The sequence below is a fragment of the Heptranchias perlo genome, chromosome 5, assembly GCF_035084215.1.
Source record: "Heptranchias perlo isolate sHepPer1 chromosome 5, sHepPer1.hap1, whole genome shotgun sequence".
Taxonomy (NCBI): domain Eukaryota; kingdom Metazoa; phylum Chordata; class Chondrichthyes; order Hexanchiformes; family Hexanchidae; genus Heptranchias; species Heptranchias perlo.
Genome location: NC_090329.1, coordinates 94635992 through 94661872, shown reverse-complemented (window position 1 = coordinate 94661872; position 25881 = coordinate 94635992). Strand labels below are relative to the sequence as shown.

The following is a 25881-nucleotide window of genomic DNA, read 5'->3' as shown; positions in this document are numbered from 1 at the left end:
CAAATGCCTTACTAAAATCCATGTAGACAACATCCACTACACTACCCTCATCAATCCTCCTTGTCACTTCCTCAAAGAATTCAATCAGATTTGTAAGGCATGACCTTCCCTGAACAAATCCATGCTGACTATCCCTGATTAAACCATGCCTTTCCAAGTGACAGAATCAATACTGAGAGATAGGATAAACTAATAGTTTGCCCACTACCGAGGTAAGACTGACCGGCCTATAATTTTTCGGCTTTTCCCTCGTACCCTTTTTAAACAATGGTACTATGTTTGCAGTCTTCCAGTCCTCCGGTACCTCCCGTGTATTGGAAAATGATTCTCAGAGCATCCGCTATTTCCTCCCTGGCTTCCTTCAATAGCCTAGGAAACAATCCATGTCCTCTGGTTCTTGACCCTTCCACCAATGGGAACAGTTTCTCTCTATCTACTCTGTCTAGACCCTTCATGATTTTGAACACCTTTATTAAATCTCCTCACAACCTTCTCTGTTCCAAGGAGAACAACCCCAGCTTCTCCAGTCTATCCACGTAACTAAAGTCCCTCATCCCTGGAATCATTCCATTAAATCTCTTCTGCACCCTCTCTAAGGCCTTCACGTTTCCTAAAGTGCGGTGCCCAGAACTGGACACAATACTCCAGTTCTGGCCGAATTAGTGTTTTATAAAGGTTCATCATGACTTCCATACTTTTGTACTCCATGCCTCTATTTATAAAGCCCAGGATCCCATATGCTTTTTAACCGCTTTTTCAACCTATCCTGCCACCTTCAACGATTTGAAGGTCCCTCTGTTCCAGTGTACCTTTTAGAGTTGTGTCTAGTTTATATTGCCTCTCCTCATTCTTCCTACCGAAATGTATCACTTCGTATTTTTCTGCATTAAATTTCATCTGCCACATGTCCGCCCATGCCACCAGCTTGTCTATATCCTCTTGAAGTCTACCACTATCCTCCTCACTGTTTACTACCCTTCCAAGTTTTGTGTCATCTGCAAATTTGGAAATTGAGGCTTGCATACCCAAGTCCAAGTCATTAATATATATCAAGAAAAGCAGTGGTCCCAGCACGACCCCTGGGGAACACCACTGTACACCTCCCTCCAGTCCGAAAAACAACCGTTCACCACTACTCTCTGTTTCCTGTCACTTAGCCAATTCTGTATCCATGTTGCCATTGCCCCCTTTATTCCATGGCCCGCAATCTTGATAAGCCTACCATGCCGCGCTTTGTCAAACGCCTTTTGAAAGTCCATATATACCACATCAACTGCTCTGCCCTCATCTACCCTCTCTGTTACCTCATCAAAAAACTCTTGGTTAGTTAAACACGATTTACTTTTAACAAATCCGTGCTGGCTTTCCTTAATCAATCCACGCTCGTACAAGTGACTGTTAATTCTGTCCCGGATTATCATTTCTAAAAGTTTCCCCACCACTGTGGTTAAACTTCTTTAAATGTTCGACAGTGCTTATCTACCGTCATATCTTTTAATCTATTTTCCCAATCTACCTTAGCCAACTCGCCCCTCATACCTATGTAATTGGCTTTGTTTAAATTTAAGACTCTAATTTCGGACTTAAGTACGTCATTCTCGAACTCAATGTGAAATTCTATTATATTATGATCTCTCTTCCCTAGAGGATCCCTTACTATGAGATTACTAATTAACCCTGTCTCATAACAAGACAAGATCTAAAATAGCCTGTTCCCTGATAGTTTCCCAGTACAGTACGTTGTGGAACCAGTCTCGAATGGATTCCATGAATTCGTCCTCCAAGCTACTTTTGTCAATTTGATTTTTCCCATCTATATGAAGGTTAAAGTCCCCCATGATTATTGCATTACCTTTGTTACAAGCTCCTCTTCTTTCTTGATTAATACCCTGTCCAACTGTATAACTACTCCCACCAGTGTTTTCTGCCCCTTGTTATTTCTTATCTCCACCCATACTGATTCCACTTGCTGATCTTCCAAGCCAAGATCCTATCTTTACGTCATTCTTTGTAATCAGGGCAATTCCCAACCTTGGTCACATCTCAGTAATGGCTACTGGATCAAACCCATTTATCTCTATTTGTGCCATTAATTTGTCTATCTTGTTACGAATGCTTCGTGTATTCAGATAAAGTGCCTTTAATTTTAAGTTTTTACTATTTTCCCTGATTTGACCTTGTTCACTGATGCATTATTACCATTAAACTTTCTGACCCTTACTGTCACACTCTGCTTATCTTCACCCAAATCACTACACTGCTCTATGGCTTTGATTTTTCTCTTTAGATTTACAAATTTCCCATCACCTGAACCCTCCCCCCTACCTTTTTAGTATAAAGCCCTTACTACAGCCCTAGTTATTAAATTCGCCAGGACACTGGTCCCAGCCCGGTTTAAGTGGAGTCCGTCCCAACGGAACAACTCCTTTTCCCAGTGCCCCTTGAATCAAAACCCCTGTCTCCCACACCACGCTTTGAGCCACGCATTTAACTCTCTGATCTGTTTGACCCTACGCCAATTTGCACGTGGCTCAGGTAGTAATTCAGCAATTATTACCTTTGAGGTTCTGCTTATTAATTTAGACCCTCGCACCTCAAACTCCCTCAGCAGAACCTCATTCCTAGTTCTACCTATGTCATTGGTTCCAACGTGGACCATGACAACTGGATCCTCCCCCTCATGCTCCAAGTTCTTTTCCAGAACTTGAGAGTCTCTTACAAGGCAACCCCACAATCTCCAAGCCATCGGGCAAAGTACCCAGCTGAACCAGGAACCGTCTCTGCAGAGGGGGAGGAGATAACTGACTGCTCTTGGGGGATTAGCAAAAACTGGCTCTTTTATGAATTATGAAATGGAGGTAAAGGGTGAAGACCCTTAGTGCCACAAATGATCAAAGAGTGGCATGGAAGATCTAAAAGAGAGACAACAATAAATTTGTGAGATGTGTTGTGGACGGTAAAACTAAACACTTCTTGTATCACAGACGTGAGCCCTGATTTTAACTCCAGGCAGGTTTTGGGCAGGTGGGGGGTGAGGTGAGTTGGAAATCCACCCGCTGCTGCAGAAATTAGGCCCAGGCCTCACCAAAATGGTGCAGTTCTACTTCACCACTGGAATGGGCGGGAAGTTGCTGCCGACCATGGCCGCCTGCCAGCACTTGGGTAAGTGTTGGGAAGGGAATTCCAGGAGGATCTCGCGGGAGGGAAGGGGAGGCCTAAATTTTCCTTGTGGGGCCCAGAGGAGCACTCCTGCTCCATTGGCCCCACAAAGGAAAGAAAGAAAATGTACCTGCTTAGGCCTCTTTATGCTCCCGTCAGGTCCCGACTCTCTTCAGCCTGTAGGGAAAGCCACAGCAGTGGTGCTCGCAGGAAGCATTTCTTGGGCAATCACAAGTGTACAGCTCATGATTTTCCATCCATTAATTTTAATCGATGGAAAATAATGGGCTTTGTACCCCCGATTTCCCGATACGTGCTCTCTCTGAGCACCACTCCCTGCTGGGAATGTGAATTCAGCCCTAATAGCTTAGCAACCTTCTTCAGTAATATTATGTTCCTTCCTTGCAGACTGAAGCCATCCCACTGCCATGAACTAGGATATTCTGGATTGTAGGCATCTTCAGGAGTGCTGTCAATGCCAGTTGGCAAAATTCAAGTCCTGATGAAGGGTTAGACCTGCAACATTAACTTGCCTGTTCTCTCCAGATTGAGTGACTGAGCTGCTGAGTGTTGCCAGCACTTTCTGTTCTACTTTAAAGATTTGTTTTTCATTTTACAAATCCTTGCCTGGATGCAGAAGAATGCTTGAGCCTGTCTGCTATCAGGCCCTCACCATAATACCATCCAGATGGTTGAGATGCTATGAACAACTTTCTCCTAATTTAGAAATAATTCAAGGAAACACTATCTATATTTCTTAGTAAAACTGAAAGCTCTTAAGATTTGATGTGAGTTGATTTGAAATGGTGTTACTTACGGTTTCACAGGTGACTCGGTATCTGTGTCATGCTCAGAGATCAATTTTAGCTCCCCTGACTTGCTGATGACTGCTGACATCTGTAGGAGAACAAAAGGAGCATAAAATGTAAGAAATGGAGGGGAGGGGGACTCATACTGCTTTGTCTCGACACATATGCAAAGCCACAGGCTTCCTGTACTTGGAATATATACAGCTTGTTTGAAAATGTTAAACCTGTCTGCCCTGATGTATCTACCCATGTGTGGTTACAATCTGTAGACTAAAGGGGGAAAAAAAACAGGCTTCCTACCTTTCCCATGATACAGGAGATACCACTTTACATATTGAGGTAAAACCAAAATAGTATGGAGAGCTGGTAAATACACCTGGGGCCATATTCTAAGGTTTGTGTATTGTTCTCATTAACTCTTCAATGACCGGATTAGTATTTCTGTACCAAAATCAAAAATGGTGTTGTTTTATTGAAAAATAGAAGAAATGGTCTGTGGGGATGTATATTTCTGTACTATAATTTATTATTGTAAATAATGCAGAATATTTTGCTTTGAAAAATTAACCTAAAATCTAGGTGTACATTTTTCATGGGTCTGTTTTTTATGTTAAAAACATTTCCAAAACTGACCCCCAAAAGACATTTTCAAGTACAAGAAGTACTTGCTTATAGTGTGTACCCAGCTCCCGTGATTCCTGCTACAGTCAAACTGGAACACATCGAGATCCTCCCTACACCTGAATGTTAATTTGAAAGCATTTGAGGAGAACCTGAGAATATAATGGACAGTGTGGACTCAGAAGTGAAGTCATTGACAGTAAAATTTCATCTGATTGATATCTCATTTATATTAATTGCTTCTGTATTACAACCTAGTTCCCTTCCTACTGAATCTATCCTGTCTAGACTGACACTTCAGTGCAGTACTGAGGGAGGGTTGCACTGTCGGAGGTCCGTCTTTCTGATGAGATGTTAAACCGAGGCATTGTTTGCCCTCTCAGGTGTTGTAAAAGATCCCATGGCACTATTCAAAGAGGAACAGGGGAGTTCTCCACGGCGTCCTGGCCAATATTTTTCCCTCAACCAACATCACTAAAACAGATTATCTGGTCATTATCTCTTTGCTGTTTGTGGGAACTTGTTGTTTGCAAAACTGGCTGCCACGTTTCCTACGTTACCACAGTGACTACACTTCAAAAGTACTTCATTATAAAGTGTTATGGGGCATCCTGAGATTGTGAAATGCATGAACAGCATATTATTTGAAGATTGAAAAGTCATAAAAAGCCACAATAAACTTAGAAATGCATGTTTCCTAATTCATTGTACCTCGCCCACAGTGAAAACATTGGAAATTGTTGTTCGATTACCCCGAAAGCATCAAGGCTCAGTGGTGTCCAGAATTTTAAGACAGCACTAACATTAAATGAATCTTTCAATCCTAGAATACCCAGACTATTCTAGTGGTGACGGAGTGTTTCAGACATTCTTACACTTATGTGGAAGATCATGATTAACATGTCAACACCACTGAAAATAAAAAACATATAAATATAAGAGCAGTCGTGATGAGGAGCAGTGCTTGCAAGAAGGGCTAGTCAGGAAATCGTGGACCCGCAGATCTTGATTTTCCATTTAAATTAATGGGTGGGAAACCAGGAGCTGTAGGCCTGCGCTTTCCCTGGGTGCTCTGCTCCTTGCCTTAAGTGCCCGATTGGGAATCAGTCTTGTAAAATGCATGATATTTTTTATCTATCCATCTATGTTACTAAAAAGATCAAATCCCCCATTGCTGTTTTATGCAATCTGATTGGTCTATACCACCTAATGGACTAAAGAGACTGCAGAAAAGCAGGAGAAGTGAAGTGAGGCTAATGCTGGATGAAGCCAACTCACTCAGTCTCAGCATCTTTGCTGTGCCTTACCCGACTGCGTCCGTGTGGTGGAGTCCCTATCCATTCAGCCTAAAATCACTATTAAATGTAATTTGTCCTGAAATTCCTTGGGTCACAATCCCGGCAGTTACGCTGAGGTCACGCCCACCAGTGCCCTCCAGTGTTTACTCCACTGAAGCTTGTGGGATCAGTGGAGAGCAGCTCACTAACATTGGGTCCATGGACGTTTCCGCCACAACAGGTGCACATCGGGCACTCGCCTGTCCATTTAGCTGGAAAATCTGATGCCTGACACTGGATTGGGGGAAGGGGCAAGTCACCCAGGCCCTCCCTTACTTCCATCCATTGGCCCTACAAGAGGACTAACCCGTTAATTATTTAAAAAATTACCTTTCTTTGGCAGGGACTGGATGTACCACTCGCCTGGATCTTCTCCCTCCCAGTGTGCCTGTCTGAAAGCTGGTACACCAGTTTCTAATAATATGTCAGGTCCCGACTGAGCCAGGGGAGCAGGACCTCCTAGCCTAGGAAGTCTCTGCTCTGGCGCTGCCCTCTGACATCACTGGCATGGTAACGAGCAGGTGAAAGTTCGATCTCTTAATGACTGACTAGGAAATCCTGCAATCATCAGGGACATGTCATAAATTTTAACAATTTTGGCCTCCCCATTCTTTAAGCTGTTCAAAACAAAGTGTTCCAGCACTAATCCCAGCACAAAGAATTCTAGACAGTGTAGAATATTTTAAGACTATAAAGAATGGATAATGCTTTCAAGCAGTGGAAAGGTGTTTTCAAGCAGTGGCATCCTTTAAGGATGGTCTCTTAAAAGTATTCTTCCAATGCTGATTAATCTTTCCAGAAATGAATGAGGAATCTGTGTGTCCAATTATTCCCGTAAGAATACCTCTTTCTAAATCGCTCTACTTGAGCAACTGTTTCTACCTTGGTTGGAGTTGGGGATTTTTCTTCTACCTCTCCATCTTCATATGCCAAAGCAGGATTGTTGTCCTTTTGATGCGGCTGTGCTTCTTCATGTATTCCTATTAAAATGGCACATATTTACATGATAATGAAGTTCCTCTTTTTAAAAGTGAGTAGGAAAAAAATCTTATGTTATCTGTTACAGACATACTAATAAAGGAGGAAGGGTGAAAGTTAACTTACTTTCATTAGCCACATAATTTGCTGGAAAATAGCCCTGCTTTCCATTGGCTAGGCGACCAAACCACCAGTTCTCATTATCTTTGTACAGCACTTGGATAATGTCATAACGCTGGATGGTTAGTTCATCTGATCGATGCGCTGTGTAGTCATAAAGAGCTACGACCTAAGGGAGAGATAAGACCGCCACAGTTTTATCACAACTATGCCACAGAGAGAAACCCCTAACACTAACTTCCTCCTGCAGCAGGGCAGCTGAAACCAAAGCTGCAGTATGGTAAGACTTGAGGCTGTCTAAGGGTTTTGTTGACGGGATCAGAGGTGGTGGGAACATAGCAGGAGCTGTGAGATAAAGGACTGTGGGATTCAAGAGATGGTTAAAACATTCTACATTACTAAGATTAGTTTACAACAGCTGCTGTTGTATTAATGATCTTATTAAACAATGATTATAGCTTCACCTGCACATGTTCTGAGAATTTTTACACCAGAACTCTAAGCCTAAAACCAACCTACATTTTATTACTGAATGTTTTTACATAATGCCACAGACATTTTGAATGATAAACCATACTTTCAAATTAAAAAACAACGTAGAGAAAAAAAAACTTGTAATGTGCTAGAGCAGATGTCGTCATTTTCCACTGTTACTGATGAAACAGTTTTGATCAAAATATAAGCAGTTAACCCGTTGAAGGTTATAGCAGCAAAAATGTTTTAAAACCATCTTTATTCAGCTTTTTCAGAGAATGTCCTGAACTAAGTTCTGTGATTCTATAGATTTATCCAATTCTACTATTTGTAAGTATAATTTTTTTTTGCAGCTGCTATATGGTAAAAAGAGTATATGCTGAAAGCTGCAAAACCATTCAGTACTCAAAAGGTTAATTCCCAATTACAAACTGATACATTTTGGAAAGTCTGAGTGGAATTTTTTATTGCTATTAATACCTTGCAAAGACGAGTTACATGACAGCTGTATATTAAATGATCAATGTGAGGAAACACTGTCATACTGAAAGTGTCAGTAATATAAAAATCTGAAATTTGAAAATCAGCACAATACCAGAGTCTGGAAATAGGAGGCACTTCTGATTTCAATATATAATATATAAAAAAATTCTCCTTCTTCAATTTTCCTAATTTTTACAAAATAAAGTTATTTTCCCAACCCCTTCCCCCACCCACAATGTTTAGTCATTTTCTTTTTAAGTTCTCCCAAGCAAGGCTGAGAGGGCAGGGAACTTGTCTCTCTCGTGTCTGTGCCAATGCTGTTCTTGATCTGGCTGCTATGAGCTGTGCAGGAGAGAGGCCCACCTTCGTGGAAGACGGCCTAGCTTCCACCCCATGCCTCCTTCAACATCAAAGCTGAAATTGTGAACTTACCACATGAGCAATTCTAAGTAAATCTCTCTACCATCTCTCAGTGGCACAGGATATTTGAAGACAAATGCACTGTCACTGTTTTTGTAACTTTCAAAAGATACAGTATGTAAATAACTATGGTTGAGTGGAATTCCCCTCCCCAATACAAGTTACCTTTAACCACATAATACTTCGGGTAACTAAACAGGAGCAAAATAGGAAGGTTTATTTTGGTACATTTGGTTAAAAGCATCACAAATTTCTAGTCTATGAAACTACTTTTGTGTTTCTTGTTTTGGTTCATTGAGGTGTCAATTATAGTAAAAACATACATGCCAAAAGTCAGTGTTTCATGCTGACAGCAATTTGGGCCCCAGTCCACGGGCTCGGTTTTCCGATGTCCGAGCAGGTGCGTTCGTGGCAGGAGGACTCCGAAAATTGGGGATTCCCAGGGCGGGTCCGGAGCCTGGCTCCAACCTGCCCACTTCCGGGTTCCCCAATGACGCGCTTAGATGTGCACGCAGCCCCCGCATGCGGGACTCCTACCGGCAATTAAAGCCTGCGGAATCCCAACTTAAATTAATTAATTTGATAGTTCAGGTCGTTAGGAGACCTGATTTGGAGGATATTTTAGGAGGGGTGGGATTTTCAGGTCAACTGAGAGTGTTTCCCGTACTGGGGAAAACACTCCCAGTTGAAATGGACGTGTTGCAGCCACCAGCCTGTGGCAGCTGCAAAGGTCCATTTGACAGGTGGGGGGTGGGTGGAGACCCTCACTCATTGCAGGAGGCCACGCTGTCATTTTGGACAAAGTTTGGCCTCCACCACCCTCCTCCTAACACAAAAAATCACAAACTTGCAACCTCAACCCCGGTGTGCAGACACATTTACCTACCTTGCGGACCCCCTCAAACGTACATCTACTGGATGGGGGCTGCCATAGCTGCAGTCATGACTTCCTTGGAGGACGATCATCATCACCAGCCTTGCCGGCCACGCCGTCCACCTCTGACACATGGAGCTCCACAACACAGTGCTGTGACACATCTACCTGCACAGCAGGAGGGAGGGCAACCACAGAGAGAGATACGTCGCAGTAGGCACCACCCTCGCCACAGGGTCCACAGACCGAGGCTCAGCTTCCTGGACCTCTCTGAGGAGCAGTGCACACGGAGGCTCAGAGTCACTCGACATGTAGTCGTGGACATCTGCAGCCTCCTTCATCCCAGCTGGCCCGAGCACCATCTTCTTACCTGTTGCTGTCAAAGTCACCACTGCCCTCAACAACTTCTCCTCCGGATCCTTCCAGGGTGCCACCGGGGACATCACCTGCGTCTCTCAGTCGTCTGCACAAAAGAGCCCTGCAAATACACCTACACCCAATCTGCAGTGACACAATGGGTGGCATCAGGTGTGGGTCTTCATGGTGATCCTCAGGAAAGGGCATTATTGCACAAACCGGATAAGATTTGCAAAGATGTGGCAGTAGTGGTGATAACAAATTTTTATTTTTTTTGCAAAACTAACAAAAGTAAATCAAAAACATGACATTTTGTCTTACACCCTTGTGTATCCCCTTTGTGCTCACAAAACCTTCGCCTTACGTTTACAGGAACCCCAATGTGGTGCTACCCTTGTGGCTTCAGCAGAGGTAGTGGCAGGTTGCTCTTGTCCATGCCCTGACCGATGAGATGCTTTGCGCGGACGCCCTCTGGGCCCCTCCAAATACTGCTCCACCTGCACCTGTGCAGGGGCAGACTCGGCCACCTGGAGAGGGGGCAGCATTGCGGGTACTGGTTGAGAGGGGGGCAACGGGTGAGACGTGGGAGTGCTTTGAGTGGCATCCCCACTTCCATGTCCCCTTTCACCATCATCTCTCTCCTGGCCCAGGCCCACATCACTCCTTCCGCCCTGCTGGACGACAGTTTGGAGGACTTGTGTGAAGCCTTTGAAGGCCAGTTGTAAGGTATCTGTCAGCCTGTTTAAGGTGGCAGAATGTTGCTCACCCTGAATCCGAACGGCCATTGTCAGAGCTTGACTCGTTGTTGAGCCGTGCTTGAAGCTCGATGGAGGTTAGCCTTTCCTCCTTCGCAGACATTCCCGCACCTACCCGCAACACTATCTCAAAGATGCCTTCACGTCCCTGTGACAGTATCTCGGAGATACCCTCCTGTACCTGTGCCACCATTCCCCTCATGCAGGAGCTGGACTCCTCCATCCTCTGCGCGATTGTGGAGAATGGGTGTGGCAACTGTTCCAGTACCTCACCAATATGCTGCTGATCCTCGATGACTCTCCTTTTCATGGCTGGCCCCCGGGGTTCAGCATCTGAGTCCAGCTGAGCAGAGCCCGGAGAAGAGTGCTCCCACCGACGCGGACTCTCCACGGCTGCCCCTGCCATCAGGGTCTGCTCGTGTTCACATGTGCCTGGTGACTCACCACGTGCAAGTCCAACTAAGTGAGGACGGGGACCCACCGAGGTGTGTGTATATCTGCGCTGGTGGATCGCTGCCTCAGATGTGACGATGCACCCTCAGAGGCTGGCAGGTCCTCTGAGGAATCGCCCTCCGCAGTCACGACGCTCGCAGATGGCCCTGCAAGAGAACAGAAAGCAATATTAAGCATGTTGACAGATGCTGAGGTGCTGCAGATGCGAAGTGATACTAAGATCATTCGCTATCATGAGTGCCGAGTATTAGATTTCTGTCACCAGCCGCTTGTGCACTCCCAGTCTCGGCATCCGCCACGGACAGGCACTCCATTGTCCGGCTTATTTCTAGTGCCTGCTGCTCCGTGTCTGTTAAGACCACCTGGGTGTGGCGGGCCCCCTCCGGTCCTTGCCCTCTCCCGGGCATTCTGGCATCTCTTCTCCTATCAAGGCAAAACACAGAGGCGTGATTGAGTGATGGTTGCATGGTGACCCGCTGCATGCATTGGTGTGGGTGGGGGTGAGCATGAAGGAGATGCACGGGAGGGTGCGTGTGAGACATAGCCATGAGGTTGTATGAGGATTGGGTTGCGTGGTAGTGTTCGAATGAAAACTGGGGCGGTGAGTAGTGCAGGCAAGGTGAGGATGATGGTTGAGTGGATGTGAGGAGTGATGCGAGAGCGTTGTGGTGGCAGTGCAGAAGGAGTTGTGTGGTGGTGGAGATGATGTGGAAGACGGAGTGTGGGAGAATGCGTAAGTATACTCACTTTGGCTGACCTGGTTAGATCATTAAAGCGCTTCCTGCACTGGACCCAGGTTCTGCACACATTGCCGCTGGTCTTCTTGGTGGCGGAGGGAGGCCACCTCCTCTCATCCGATGGAAAAAAAAAATTCCCTCCTCCTCCTCACACCATGGAGCAGCACCTGGAGTGAGGAGTCAGAGAACTTTGGAGCAGCCTTGCCTCTGACCTGCTCCATACTCCAAAATTGGTTCTTTGCTGCAGGAGGTGCATTGAAGGACTGCCCCTTTAAATAGGGCTCCTCCTGCTGACAGCCTGTGATGCGGGTGCGCAGTGCGCCCGCTGCGCAGGTCTGGAATGAGAAACCCCGAAGCACGCATAAGTAACTTCAATTAGGCTGCGATCGCGTGTGGAGCACCCCGAATTCACTGGGCGTGTTACCCACGTGCCCAGTTGACCCCCCCACTGCCAACCCGCCTCCCTCCTAATATCGGGCCCCACATGTCAAAATTGCTAATAACACATCGTGCCTCTCTCCCCTCAGCGCCGCTCCTACTGCGAATGGAAGTGGTAGGTGTGAATTCCTGTGAGAACCAGGATTTTCCACGTACAGAGTGCAGTGGCTGAAATAACGTCAAGTAGCAGCAGCATTCAAGTTGGAGCAATGTTAAGAGGAGATGGGAGGGCAGAAAGAAGAGGGCAAATAAAAGGGAAAGCGTAAAGGGTAGAAGCAGGGAGTGGTGTTTGGGGGTGATCAATTTCTATTGGACAACTGTAATAAACAATTTCAAAAGTGGAAAAAGGCAACTTCAGATTTCCAGCATGGTAGGACTGACAGACCAAAAAAGGTTAGAACAATTAAAATATCTTTATCTTGAAGTCATACAATGCCTGAAACGATTAGTATTATGATGGCCAATACTTGCAACATACTATTGTAAAAGCCACAAAATAAAAGATTTATTTATCAGAATGGCTGTTTCCCAATCAGCTAACAAGTTTGAGTCTCTAAATAAAAACAGAAAATGATAGAAACATACAATAGGTTAGTCAGCATCTGTGGAGAGAACAAATGGGTTAACATTTTAGGTGGAACGTTTTGGACAGTCTGTCCTACAGTTCACTTGTCTCAGTTAAGTGAATTTCAGCAGTTCTCAGCTAGGCTTCTGAAAACCTCACATCTAGGATATGTTCAGTCAAGAGTTGCATCCCCGAGGTGTCCACTTGCTCCAAAAAGCAAATAAGCGTCAAGCTATATTTCTCACATAACCTGCAGGGGCCAACTAAATGATATTAATATATTCTTTCCCTCTTTATTATCCTTTTTCTCTGTCTTTCTCTCATTTTCTCCCTTCACAGCCAACTGGCTGTTGGATTTACTGGTATTTTCTGTTGTTTTTTTTCACTGGAATGTTGACCGACACTGTGAGCGGGATTATCCCAGAATTCATAGTAGGAGTGAAAGTCTTTTGTTAAAACTATGTTGATACCACCCAATCTCCACAACTCTCTTGAGTTATCTCACTCTCCAGCAGGAGAAAATAAGAGAAATGCTTAGAATTAGCAGCACAGTTCAAACACATAGGGCACTGTGAGCCCCAGGTGATAATGCAGGCAACGGTTAGCTCTCATGGGAAATTCCCAACAAAATGCAGGAGAATTGGTAGGACTGCTTCATAATGCAGTACTGGATGAGCAAAAATTTCCTCCAACTAAATATTGGGAAGACCAAAACCATTGGGCATGATTTTAACTTGGAGCCGGGAACCCAGCCTGTCCCTAGATATTTGTGTGGGGAATTCGGAAGCCAAATAAGTGTCGATTACAACTCAATTGAAGGTAAGTATTTGTGCTTCTGGGTTTCTCACGTGTCAAGCAGCCAGATTGACAGGCTGGCTGCCTGTCGGAAGGGAAAGGAGCTGCAAATCAAGAGGGGTGGGGTAGGAGGAAGTGGGTGACATCGGGGCTGGGTGGGGGGGGGGGTCCAGCCAGCATCAGGATCCGGGGGGGGGGGGGGGGGGGGGGTGGTCCAGCACTGGCTGATCACGGGGGTCCTGTCATGCCAGGTGAGCTTGTTGGGCCTGGAAGAAGCATTCCTGCTCCTCCGGGCCCATGGGCAGTGCAATAAAGGCACTCACCTCATGGATCCGGCCCTTCCCGCCTGCTTTCACCTAACGTGAACCGGATGCGATGGGAAACCCAAACAGGTAAGATTAAATTAATTTCACTTTTGCAATACACAAAAACATTCGCACCAAGTCCCGTTCACCCATCACCCCTATGCTCGCTGACCTACATTGGCTCCTGTTCGGGGAACGCCTCAATTTTAAAATTCTCTTCTTTGTTTTCAAATGCCTCCATGGCCTCGCTCCTCCCTATCTCTGTAACCTCCTGCAACCCCAAGAGATCTCTACGCTCCTCCAATTCTTGCCTCTTGTGCATCCCCTAATTTAATCGCTCCATCATTGGCAGCTGTGCCTTCAGCTACCTAGGTCCCAAGCTCTGGAATTCCCTCTCTAAATCTCTCTGCCTCTCTCTCCTCTTTTAAGATGCTTCTTAAAACCTACCTCTTTGACCAAGCTTTTGGTCACCTAATATCTCCTAATATCTAATATCTCCTCATGTGGCTCGGTGTCAAATTTTGTTTGAAAATCGCTCTAAGAAGCGCCTTGGGATGTTTTACTACATTAAAGGCGTTATATAAATGCGTATCAACTTACTCTGCTTGATTTAGTGTTCCTATCGAAGAGTCATGGTGCAGCATGACAACTTTGCGTAAATCCATAGCCCAGGCTTTACCATACATGTCAACAATGATCGTGTCAATCCATATGCCAGTGCGTTAGCATTCCACAAGACAAAGCACCTGTTTTCACTGAGATCGGAGGTGGCCAGATCAGATAGAAGACTGGACTGGAGTTTGTTAGAACCAATTAGATGTTACTTTCTCCTATCATTAGTTACAAATGGAGGCAGAAAAAATTTAAAATGAGGCGATAGCTTCTGAGATTCGCAGATACAAGCGTGCTTATTTAGTGTTTGTCGCCAAAAGGGTTATTTGTAACAAATAAGATGCAAAAATGTAGCTTTTAAAAACTTTTCAATTTGCTCAAGGGAACCTTCTGACATGCCTGGTTGTTGCCTAATGTGAAGGATTACTTTCTTAGGGCTGGTTGCATTTGCTTTTTTGAGATAAGGAAGATATCCTCTGTAACATCAATCCATTAATTGATATTATTTGGCATGATGTATTTTACATTAAAAAAATTACTACAATATTTTGGATTTTACTACAGGATACTATTCAGGTAGGTGATACAAACCATTGGCCTATTTGTGGGTGAGTTCTAGCTCAGTTATGTTCTGTAACTTTAAAAGATGTTAGTTTGTTTATCTACAAACAGTGGAGGTTCCTTTGTTACCATGCAGTAACTGAAGAGATCTCACAGTATTGGTCAGCATTCGCAGGGAAGATGTGAGGAGTGACTTTAATAATGAGAGACTGGTCTTGCAAATCATGATTTTGTGCACTTTTTATTTTGAACAGTGTATAATGATTTTTATTTCAAGACAATAAACCTTTTTGACAGGGTCAAATGAGCACCATAGGCTAGAAATTACTGATGGTGATAATAGACAAAGGAATGTTATATGAACATGTTAAATGCTCATCTGCTACCATCGGCAACAGCAATTTCTGGCCTTTTGTTTTAAAACAAAATGCTCGAAATGCACAGCAGGCTGATCATTATCTAAAAGAGCCAATGTTTCAGTGTCACTTTTCATTAGAACGCTGTCCTAAGGTTTTGTTGGGCTAAGGTTCTGATTCAGTGATACCATTAACCCTCCAGGAGCAACTTAAAAATAAAAATTGCATATTTAAAATAGTTAAAGCAGCACACCCTTCAATCCATCAATCCCCCACCTGAGTCTGAGCTGCCACTGAGTCTGGGAAAGGAACAGATGCGATAGTGAGCTAGTTTGTCTTGTACATTTGGTGTTACTGTTGGTGCATGTTAGAAAAGATTTCAGTTCACAAACCAACATGGTGTATTTAGGGTTAAGTTTGCAATGGATGGAATGGGACCGAGTAAGGTTGTGCTGAAATCTAAACGACTGCTTTATTTTCATATTTAAATATCTAACCCTTCTAGGAAAAATTATTTTTAGCTTGAAATAATTATAATAGATTTCAAAATATTGGAAAATGAATCAAATAGTGTCAAAAATCAATATTTTCAAGGGGGACATGCCTTCAAACTTCCTAGAAAATAAATCTTGTACCTTCAGTAATCGCTAAATCAGTCACAGCTGCATGCCACACTTATGTACTTTGAATGTTTTATTCCTGCAATAAAAGTGACGGAATGTTTGGTAAATCTGCAGTTTAAATTACAACATGATGATTCATTGCACTTTCAGTGTATCTACTTATTTTCACATGTTGTAGGCATATTTTTATAGCTGTTTTGAATTGTCAGCTTTTGGGGGGTGTGCTGGCTTTTTTGAAGCTGTTGGACAGTTTCTGCTAGCTTTTTAGGTTAGCATGCATGATCTACCACCTTCCCGGCTAAAGGATAATAGTTGTGGGACCAAAATAAAATTAAATAATTTTTGAAAAATAATGTGTCAGTGTGACATCAGTTAGATTTCTGGGCTATAAAGTCTGTGCAATGATCAATCAAGTGCTTGGCAATGTTGATAATTACATGTTTGAACTGATGAAACCTAATTTAGGAGAAAGTTCAGTGGTGGGAAGATAAAAATACTCCCCATAAGTGACAAATGCTTACTTACAGTTTCTTCCACTGGTGCATTAGAATCTGCTTCTACCTTGATTGATGATATTGAAGGATATGCACAAGTCTAAAGATAAGAAAAATATACATTAAAAAAGTTGAATGCACATTCTGAGGCTTATCAGAAATCTAACAGCTGGTTATCCCAATCCTTCCTGCATTTTATAAAGGAGATTTTCTTCACATTGAAGACATTGGTTACTATTTTAGTTTATTGCATGTGTTTCAGTTGATATTTAGTGTTGGAAATAATGGCCCCAATATTTAGAGGCGGGGAGGGTGCGGGGGAGCACAGTAGCTGGGGGGGGGGGGGGGGGTGGGGCAGACACCCAGAAAGCCCGGGAATGTGTAGGCCCTGCTAATATTAATGGCAGTACCTCATTATCATCATCTTCTTCCGTTTCCCGCCCGGCAGCCGGCCAGATTGACAGGCTGGCCAGCAGCCGGGCGGGAAAACCAGCTGCAGGAGGCTGCAACGTGGGCTGTTAGGGGTGTCCCCGGCAATTGGGAGGAAGAGATCGGGATCGGAGATTGGTGGGGTCGCCGGTCGTGGCAACGAGGAGTGGCCACGATCGGCAGAAGAGAGGCCGAAGTTTTGCGTGAGGGGCCAGGGGTGGGGGGAGTACTCCTGCTCCTCCTTGCCCACAAGGAGTGCTCTAAAAAGCACTTACCTTCTGGAGCTGTCTGTTCTTGTCTCCTTTTCGCTGCCAGGTTTCCTGAGCCTTGGGAAAACCGGCCAGCAGCTGTTTAAATTTAAATCAGGGTCCCAATTGCAATTTAAATATAATAATAGTATCTGCCTCTCCAAGACTGGACACAGGCACGACTTGAAACCCGCCGCTGTAAAAATGGTGGCAGGCGCATACGCGTCAGGTCGGGGACGCAACCCCTGATTTTTAATTCCTCCCCACTGACCGTCATTTGGGGGGCGGGGGGGCGTGTTAATATGGAGGCCGCTATGTCAGAGCATCTGATTATGCCAATACATGTCACTAAAAACTTATTAGATACAAAATTAAACTTTTAAAAAAAAGTCCAGAACATTTTGTTTTATTTTTGTTCAGTCACTCCAAATGAGAAGAATCCTTCCTATTAACCGGGATTAAACTTTAAATATCTTGTATTCATGGAAGATCATGGTAATCAGGATTCTCCCCCTCCAATTCAATAGAGTACATCATCACTCTTCCTTTAGCCACTTAACCTCATCATTATAAACCTGCAGCATGCAGAACTGCAGACCCCTCTAATCCAATGTTACTTTCCAATGAGAGTTGTAAAAATGAAATAAGCTGAACTCCACTCTTTTTAACCCTGGGTTTGATATACCAACCCAGGGTTAAAAAGAGTAAACAAGGTAAAAATTGACAACATTAAAATACCAAGCAAGATGCAGGGCTTACTGCTCCAGGACTTTTAATGTTTATCAACAAGGAAGCAAGACTAGTATTTGAGTAAGTTTGGCTCAGTGGCAGTATTCTCACCTTGAAATCAGAAACTAGTGGGTTCACTCCTGGACTTCAGTATATAATCTAGGCTGACAGTTCAGTACAATACTGAGGAAGCACAGCATTGTTGGGAGCTCCCATCTTTCAGATAAGATGTTAAACGGAGGCCCCATCTGTCTGTTCAGGTGAAGTGCAAGGAGTGCTCCTAGTATCCTGGTCAATATTCAGCACGCGACTAATACAGATTCACTGGTCATTTATCTTGCTTACTGTTTGTGGGATTTTGATGCATGCCGATTGGCTGTTGCTCTTGCCTACAAAACAAAAGTGACTACAACTCAAAAGTAATTCACTGGCTGTGAATCGTTTTGAGACACCCAGATGATGTGAAAGGCACTATGTAAAATGAATGTTCTTTCTTTAGCATAAAAATGCTACAATTGAATATAATTAACAATTTTAAGTAATTATCTTCCACCAGAGAATTTATCACTATTTAGGATAGAATACTACAATCACTTTAACTTAGAAAAATTTGATTTGTTTCTTCCCTCTCATAGAAACATAGAAAATAGGAGCAGGAGTAGGCCATTCGGCCCTTCGAGCCTGCTCCGCCATTCAATATGATCATGGCTGATCCTCTACCTCAATACCATATTCCCGCTCTCTCCCCATACCCCTTGATGCCTTTTGTGACTAGAAATCTATCTAGCTCCTTCTTAAATATATTCAGTGACTTGGCCTGCACAGCCTTCTGTGGTAGAGAATTCCACAGGTTCACCACCCTCTGAGTGAAGAAATTTCTCCTCGTCTCAATCCTAAATGTCTTACCCCGTATCCTGAGACTGTGACCCCTCGTTCTGGACACCTCAGCCAAGGGAAACATCCTCCCTGCATCCAGTCTGTCTAGCCCTGTCAGAATTTTATATGTTTCAATGAGATCCCCTCTCATTCTTCTAAACTCGAGTGAATACAGGCCGAGTCGACCCAATTTCTCCTCATATGACAGTCCTGCCATCTCAGGAATCAGTCTGGTGAACCTTCGCTGCACTCCCTCTATGGCAAGTATATCCTCTCTTAGGTAAGGAGACCAAAACTGCACACAATACTCCAGGTGTGGTCTCACCAAGGCCCTGTATAACTGCAGTAAGACATCCTTGCTCCTGTACTCAAATCCTCTTGCAATGAAGGCCAACATACTCTTTGCCTTCCTAAATGCTTGATGCATCTGCATTTTTGCTTTCAGTGACTGGTGTACAAGAACACCCAGGTCCCTTTGTACATCAACATTTCCCAATCTATCACCATTTAAATAATACACTGCCTTTCTGTTTTTCCTTCCGAAGTGGATAACTTCACATTTATCCACATGATACTGCATCTGCCATGTATTTGCCCACTCACTCACTCAACTTGTCTAAATTGCCTTGAAGCCTCTTTGCATCCTCCTCACAACTCACGATCCCACCTAGTTTTGTGTCATCAGCAAACTTGGAAATATTACATGTGGTTCCCCCATCCAAATCATTGATATATATGGTGAATAGCTGGGGCCCAAGCACAGATCCCTGACCCACTAGTCACTGCCTGCCACCCCGAAAAAGACCCATTTATTCCTACTCTCTGTTTCCTGTCTGTTAACCAATTTTCAATCCATGCCAGTATATTACCCCCAATCCCACGTGCTTTAATTTTGCACACTAACCTCTTATGTGGGACTTTATCAAAGGCCTCTTCTAATAGCATTGGGAGCCAGGGAGGCCCAAGACTTCTTTGTGAGGCCTGGAGAGTGCTCCTGGGCCACAAGAAAACCTAAAATAAAATTTTAAAACTTTCCACCAGACGGGGGGAGTTAAAATTGGGGCCTTGGAGTTTTCTTTGCTAGTGTACAATGCAATCGCCATTCCCATCTTTTGTATTGTTTTCTCTTAGCTCCTTATTCCCGCTATGTCACCCCCACGCAGCTCTTCCTTCTCGTAAGTCACCCTTGCTTGTCTCTCCCTCTTTCCATGTCGTTTTCCTTTTGTTTTTTCACTTATTCTTTCTACACATCCACTTCTCTCACTCCCTCTCCCCTCCCCATCACCTCTTTTCTCTCTTTAACACCACATTTCCTTTCCCTCTCTGTTACTTCTCGGGAAACACTTTCGTCATAGGTAGATTATTCCAGGAATCTCCCCAGAAGTGGAAGTGCTTACTCACAGTATATACTATCACTGAAACTAAATTGAGTAGTTTCAGCTGAGAGAGCGTGAGTGCGTGCCTGAGTTAGTGTGTGTGATATGACTCACTCCCAAGAACAAAACGGACTGATGTTCTATAACCTTAGTGTTAAGCAGTGATCAATGAGGTGGCAGTCAGGAGTATTTAACCACCGTAGCAATGACGTGGCTAAAGTTGACGATACAACATTGGCCACAAACATCTTGGTGGTTATTATTTTCCACACAAGTGAGTACTTCAAATGAAAAGAATAGAAATTCTTAAAAACAGGTTATAGTTGTTAAAAAAAATAAGTTGATGCTGAGCTTCAAGTAATGGCCCAGATTTTCTGCATGGCTGCAGTGCCAGGAGACATCCACTTTGGAGACCCGAGATACTGAGGAGGGGAACACAGAGGATGGTGAACTGAGCATGAGTTTGCAGGCGTGTTGGGTGCAGCATTATGAGTCTGACATCCCTGAGCATAGTCAGATGTTAGCTCCTGGATGCAGAACCTGGGGACCCTGATCTCCAGGTTCTGCTTTTAAAAGAAGAATGTTAGCATCACATCTATGTGAACGAACTGCGGGTTGATTGCCAGAATGTGGTGCAGTTTTTTGGCAAACTGGAGGAGTTCATGGCCTGTCTGTGTAGTACGCTAGAGGATGGTTTGACTGCATTGCGGGTCAGTCAGGAATGTGGTAACTCCAGCCAGGCTGGATATCCAAATCGCTCAGGCCATTGCAGCAGGAATGTCTTCTGTACTGGTAGTCATGAATGTTGCAAATGAAACCTTAAGTCTCCTCAGATCTCACCCAAATTTGTGACGGCATAGAGAAAACTAAAGCACAGCATAAATGATCTAACACTTTCTGTTTGGTCCGCCCCTTACACAGATCAGTGGCATGGTTGAAACAATGACGAGAGACAGGGTACTGGCAGGCATGAGCCTTATGATGGTGACATAGCAGGAATAAGGAAACCAAGAGAAAACAACTCAAAAGGAGGCAGAGCTGGGAATGTGTCACTGATGGTCAAAAATTCTATTAAGGAAGTGGAATTCCTTTCTGTGTAAGAAGCATATGACAGGGGTCTAATGATCATTTGTGTCATCGACAACCCTTTGCGCTGTGCTGAAGTCAACCATTCTGTAGTTTTCTAAAGCCCTCTGCCTCTGAGACTGGGCATGCATGGGGAAGGAGATAAATTACAGCTCTTGCAAACAATGCATTAGTGACCTCCCTTGCACATTTGTGGACCGATGAGTTAGTAATACAGGAGAGGTCTTCATTTGCCACCTGGTAAAAACCAGATGCAAAAAGGTTCAGTAATACTGTCACTTTAACAGTTCCTGGAAGTGCTGCAAGGGTTGCAGAATCTCCTGTAACTGTTCACATAGCTTCTCTATGGCTTCCCTAGTTAGGGGAGTGGGAGCGGAAAATCCCAAATTGTAAGCGAAAAAGGATGAGAAAAAGATCAGCAATATATATGTACAGTGTTCTGTACACAAATACATGTAGAATAAAAAGTAAAACAAGTGAGTTAGAAGCACAAATTCAGTTTAAAGGGTGTGATGTAGCAGCCATTACAGAGACCTGGCTACAAGATGGGAAGATGGGCATGATTGGGATTTAAATATTCCAGACTATAGGATCTTTAGAAAGGTCAAAGAAATTGGGAAAGGAAGAGGAGTATTGATAAAAGACACACATATGACTGTAAAAAGAAGGGATTTCAGTAACAGTGATCAAGCAGAGGAAACACTATGGGTAGAATTAAGCAACAGCAAAGGATGCAAGACTCTACAGACCTCCTGATAGTCGCGATAGTCGGTGGGGGGGGGGGAATGTATAAATGCAGAAATCAGGGAAGCATGTATCATAAACAATGTGGCGTGTGTGATTTTGGGCCTCATTATCATCACGTCGGAAAGCTGTAGACACCTGGGGCTCGATTTTACAATGGTGGCGGGCTGGCGGGGGGTTGTGAAGGTGCGCGTGGTAAACCCCAATGAACAAAACTTATAGTTTCCGATGCGATCGCATGGTGATTGCTGATGATTAACATCCTCTCTGGGTTTTGCACCCGGCAGCCAGCCTGATTGAAGGGGGGGGCGCGGGGAAGTGGGGGGGGCGAAGAGGGGGACATCTGGGGGGGGAGCGAAGAGGGGGACATCTGGGGGGGGGCGAAGAGGGGGACATCTGGGGGGGGGCGAAGAGGGGGACATCTGGGGGGGGCGAAGAGGGGGACATCTGGGGGGGGCGAAGAGGGGGACATCTGGGGGGGGCGAAGAGGGGGACATCTAGGGGGGGCGAAGAGGGGGACATCTGGGGGGGGCGAAGAGGGGGACATCTGGGGGGGGCGAAGAGGGGGACATCTGGGGGGGGGGCGAAGAGGGGGACATCTGGGGGGGGGGCGAAGAGGGGGACATCTGGGGGGGGGGCGAAGAGGGGGACATCTGGGGGGGGGGGCGAAGAGGGGGACATCTGGGGGGGGGCGAAGAGAGGGACATCTGGGGGGGGGCGAAGAGGGGGACATCTGGGGGGGGGCGAAGAGGGGGACATCTGGGGGGGGGCGAAGAGGGGGACATCTGGGGGGGCGAAGAGGGGGACATCTGGGGGGGCAAAGAGGGGGACATCTGGGGGGGCGAAGAGGGGGACATCTGGGGGGGCGAAGAGGGGGACATCTGGGGGGGCGAAGAGGGGGACATCTGGGGGGGCGAAGAGGGGGACATCTGGGGGGGCGAAGAGGGGGACATCTGGGGGGGCGAAGAGGGGGACATCTGGGGGGGGCGAAGAGGGGGACATCTGGGGGGGCGAAGAGGGGGACATCTGGGGGGGCGAAGAGGGGGACATCTGGGGGGGGCGAAGAGGGGGACATCTGGGGGGGGGGCGAAGAGGGGGACATCTGGGGGGGGGGGCGAAGAGGGGGACATCTGGGGGGGGGGGCGAAGAGGGGGACATCTGGGGGGGGGGCGAAGAGGGGGACATCTGGGGGGGGGGCGAAGAGGGGGACATCTGGGGGGGGGGCGAAGAGGGGGACATCTGGGGGGGGGGCGAAGAGGGGGACATCTGGGGGGGGGGCGAAGAGGGGGACATCTGGGGGGGGGCGAAGAGGGGGACATCTGGGGGGGGGCGAAGAGGGGGACATCTGGGGGGGGGCGAAGAGGGGGACATCTGGGGGGGGGCGAAGAGGGGGACATCTGGGGGGGGGCGAAGAGGGGGACATCTGGGGGGGGCGAAGAGGGGGACATCTGGGGGGGGCGAAGAGGGGGACATCTGGGGGGGGCGAAGAGGGGGACATCTGGGGGGGGCGAAGAGGGGGACATCTGGGGGGGGCGAAGAGGGGGACATCTGGGGGGGGCGAAGAGGGGGACATCTGGGGGGGGCGAAGAGGGGGACATCTGGGGGGGGCGAAGAGGGGGACATCTGGGGGGGGCGAAGAGGGGGACATCTGGGGGGGGCGAAGAGGGGGACATCTGGGGGGGGGCGAAGAGGGGGACATCTGGGGGGGGGCGAAGAGGGGGACATCTGGGGGGGGCGAAGAGGGGGACATCTGGGGGGGGCGAAGAGGGGGACATCTGGGGGGGGCGAAGAGGGGGACATCTGGGGGGGGCGAAGAGGGGGACATCTGGGGGGGGCGAAGAGGGGGACATCTGGGGGGGGCGAAGAGGGGGACATCTGGGGGGGGCGAAGAGGGGGACATCTGGGGGGGGCGAAGAGGGGGACATCTGGGGGGGGCGAAGAGGGGGACATCTGGGGGGGGCGAAGAGGGGGACATCTGGGGGGGGCGAAGAGGGGGACATCTGGGGGGGGCGAAGAGGGGGACATCTGGGGGGGGGCGAAGAGGGGGACATCTGGGGGGGGGCGAAGAGGGGGACATCTGGGGGGGGCGAAGAGGGGGACATCTGGGGGGGGCGAAGAGGGGGACATCTGGGGGGGGCGAAGAGGGGGACATCTGGGGGGGGGCGAAGAGGGGGACATCTGGGGGGGGGCGAAGAGGGGGACATCTGGGGGGGGGGCGAAGAGGGGGACATCTGGGGGGGGCGAAGAGGGGGACATCTGGGGGGGGCGAAGAGGGGGACATCTGGGGGGGGCGAAGAGGGGGACATCTGGGGGGGGGCGAAGAGGGGGACATCTGGGGGGGGGGGCGAAGAGGGGGACATCTGGGGGGGGGGCGAAGAGGGGGACATCTGGGGGGGGGCGAAGAGGGGGACATCTGGGGGGGGCGAAGAGGGGGACATCTGGGGGGGGCGAAGAGGGGGACATCTGGGGGGGGCGAAGAGGGGGACATCTGGGGGGGGCGAAGAGGGGGACATCTGGGGGGGGCGAAGAGGGGGACATCTGGGGGGGGCGAAGAGGGGGACATCTGGGGGGGGCGAAGAGGGGGACATCTGGGGGGGCGAAGAGGGGGACATCTGGGGGGGCGAAGAGGGGGACATCTGGGGGGGCGAAGAGGGGGACATCTGGGGGGGCGAAGAGGGGGACATCTGGGGGGGCGAAGAGGGGGACATCTGGGGGGGCGAAGAGGGGGACATCTGGGGGGGCGAAGAGGGGGACATCTGGGGGGGCGAAGAGGGGGACATCTGGGGGGGCGAAGAGGGGGACATCTGGGGGGGCGAAGAGGGGGACATCTGGGGGGGCGAAGAGGGGGACATCTGGGGGGGCGAAGAGGGGGACATCTGGGGGGGGCGAAGAGGGGGACATCTGGGGGGGGCGAAGAGGGGGACATCTGGGGGGGGCGAAGAGGGGGACATCTGGGGGGGGCGAAGAGGGGGACATCTGGGGGGGGGCGAAGAGGGGGACATCTGGGGGGGGGCGAAGAGGGGGACATCTGGGGGGGGGCGAAGAGGGGGACATCTGGGGGGGGGCGAAGAGGGGGACATCTGGGGGGGGGCGAAGAGGGGGACATCTGGGGGGGGGCGAAGAGGGGGACATCTGGGGGGGGGCGAAGAGGGGGACATCTGGGGGGGGCGAAGAGGGGGACATCTGGGGGGGGCGAAGAGGGGGACATCTGGGGGGGGCGAAGAGGGGGACATCTGGGGGGGGCGAAGAGGGGGACATCTGGGGGGGGCGAAGAGGGGGACATCTGGGGGGGGCGAAGAGGGGGACATCTGGGGGGGGCGAAGAGGGGGACATCTGGGGGGGGCGAAGAGGGGGACATCTGGGGGGGGCGAAGAGGGGGACATCTGGGGGGGGCGAAGAGGGGGACATCTGGGGGGGGCGAAGAGGGGGACATCTGGGGGGGGCGAAGAGGGGGACATCTGGGGGGGGCGAAGAGGGGGACATCTGGGGGGGGCGAAGATGGGGACATCTGGGGGGGGCGAAGAGGGGGACATCTGGGGGGGGCGAAGAGGGGGACATCTGGGGGGGGCGAAGAGGGGGACATCTGGGGGGGGCGAAGAGGGGGACATCTGGGGGGGGCGAAGAGGGGGACATCTGGGGAGGGCGAAGAGGGGGACATCTGGGGAGGGCGAAGAGGGGGACATCTGGGGAGGGCGAAGAGGGGGACATCTGGGGGGGCGAAGAGGGGGACATCTGGGGGGGGGGCGAAGAGGGGGACATCTGGGGGGGCGAAGAGGGGGACATCTGGGGGGGCGAAGAGGGGGACATCTGGGGGGGCGAAGAGGGGGACATCTGGGGGGGCGAAGAGGGGGACATCTGGGGGGGCGAAGAGGGGGACATCTGGGGGGGCGAAGAGGGGGACATCTGGGGGGGCGAAGAGGGGGACATCTGGGGGGGGCGAAGAGGAGGACATCTGGGGGGGGGGGCGAAGAGGGGGACATCTGGGGGGGGGGCGAAGAGGGGGACATCTGGGGGGGGCGAAGAGGGGGACATCTGGGGGGGGCGAAGAGGGGGACATCTGGGGGGGG

At 48.2% G+C, this 25881-nt stretch overlaps 1 protein-coding gene across 6 annotated transcripts in view; it reads right to left on the bottom strand.

Moving 5' to 3' along the window:
- Window positions 1–25881, bottom strand: part of ahi1 (Abelson helper integration site 1) — a 344784-nt gene that overhangs the window by 5990 nt on the left and 312913 nt on the right. For 5 of the 6 annotated variants that reach the window (XM_067984827.1, XM_067984826.1, XM_067984829.1 and 2 more), the window contains 4 exons: window positions 16358–16426; window positions 7031–7193; window positions 6809–6906; window positions 3977–4056 (listed from right to left, as the gene is read on the bottom strand). In XM_067984827.1, the coding sequence (XP_067840928.1) occupies window positions 3977–4056; window positions 6809–6906; window positions 7031–7193; window positions 16358–16426 (410 nt within the window). Of the gene's footprint in view, window positions 1–3976; window positions 4057–6808; window positions 6907–7030; window positions 7194–16353; window positions 16427–25881 lie in introns of those variants that run through there. The other variant, XM_067984831.1, reaches the window with a different exon arrangement.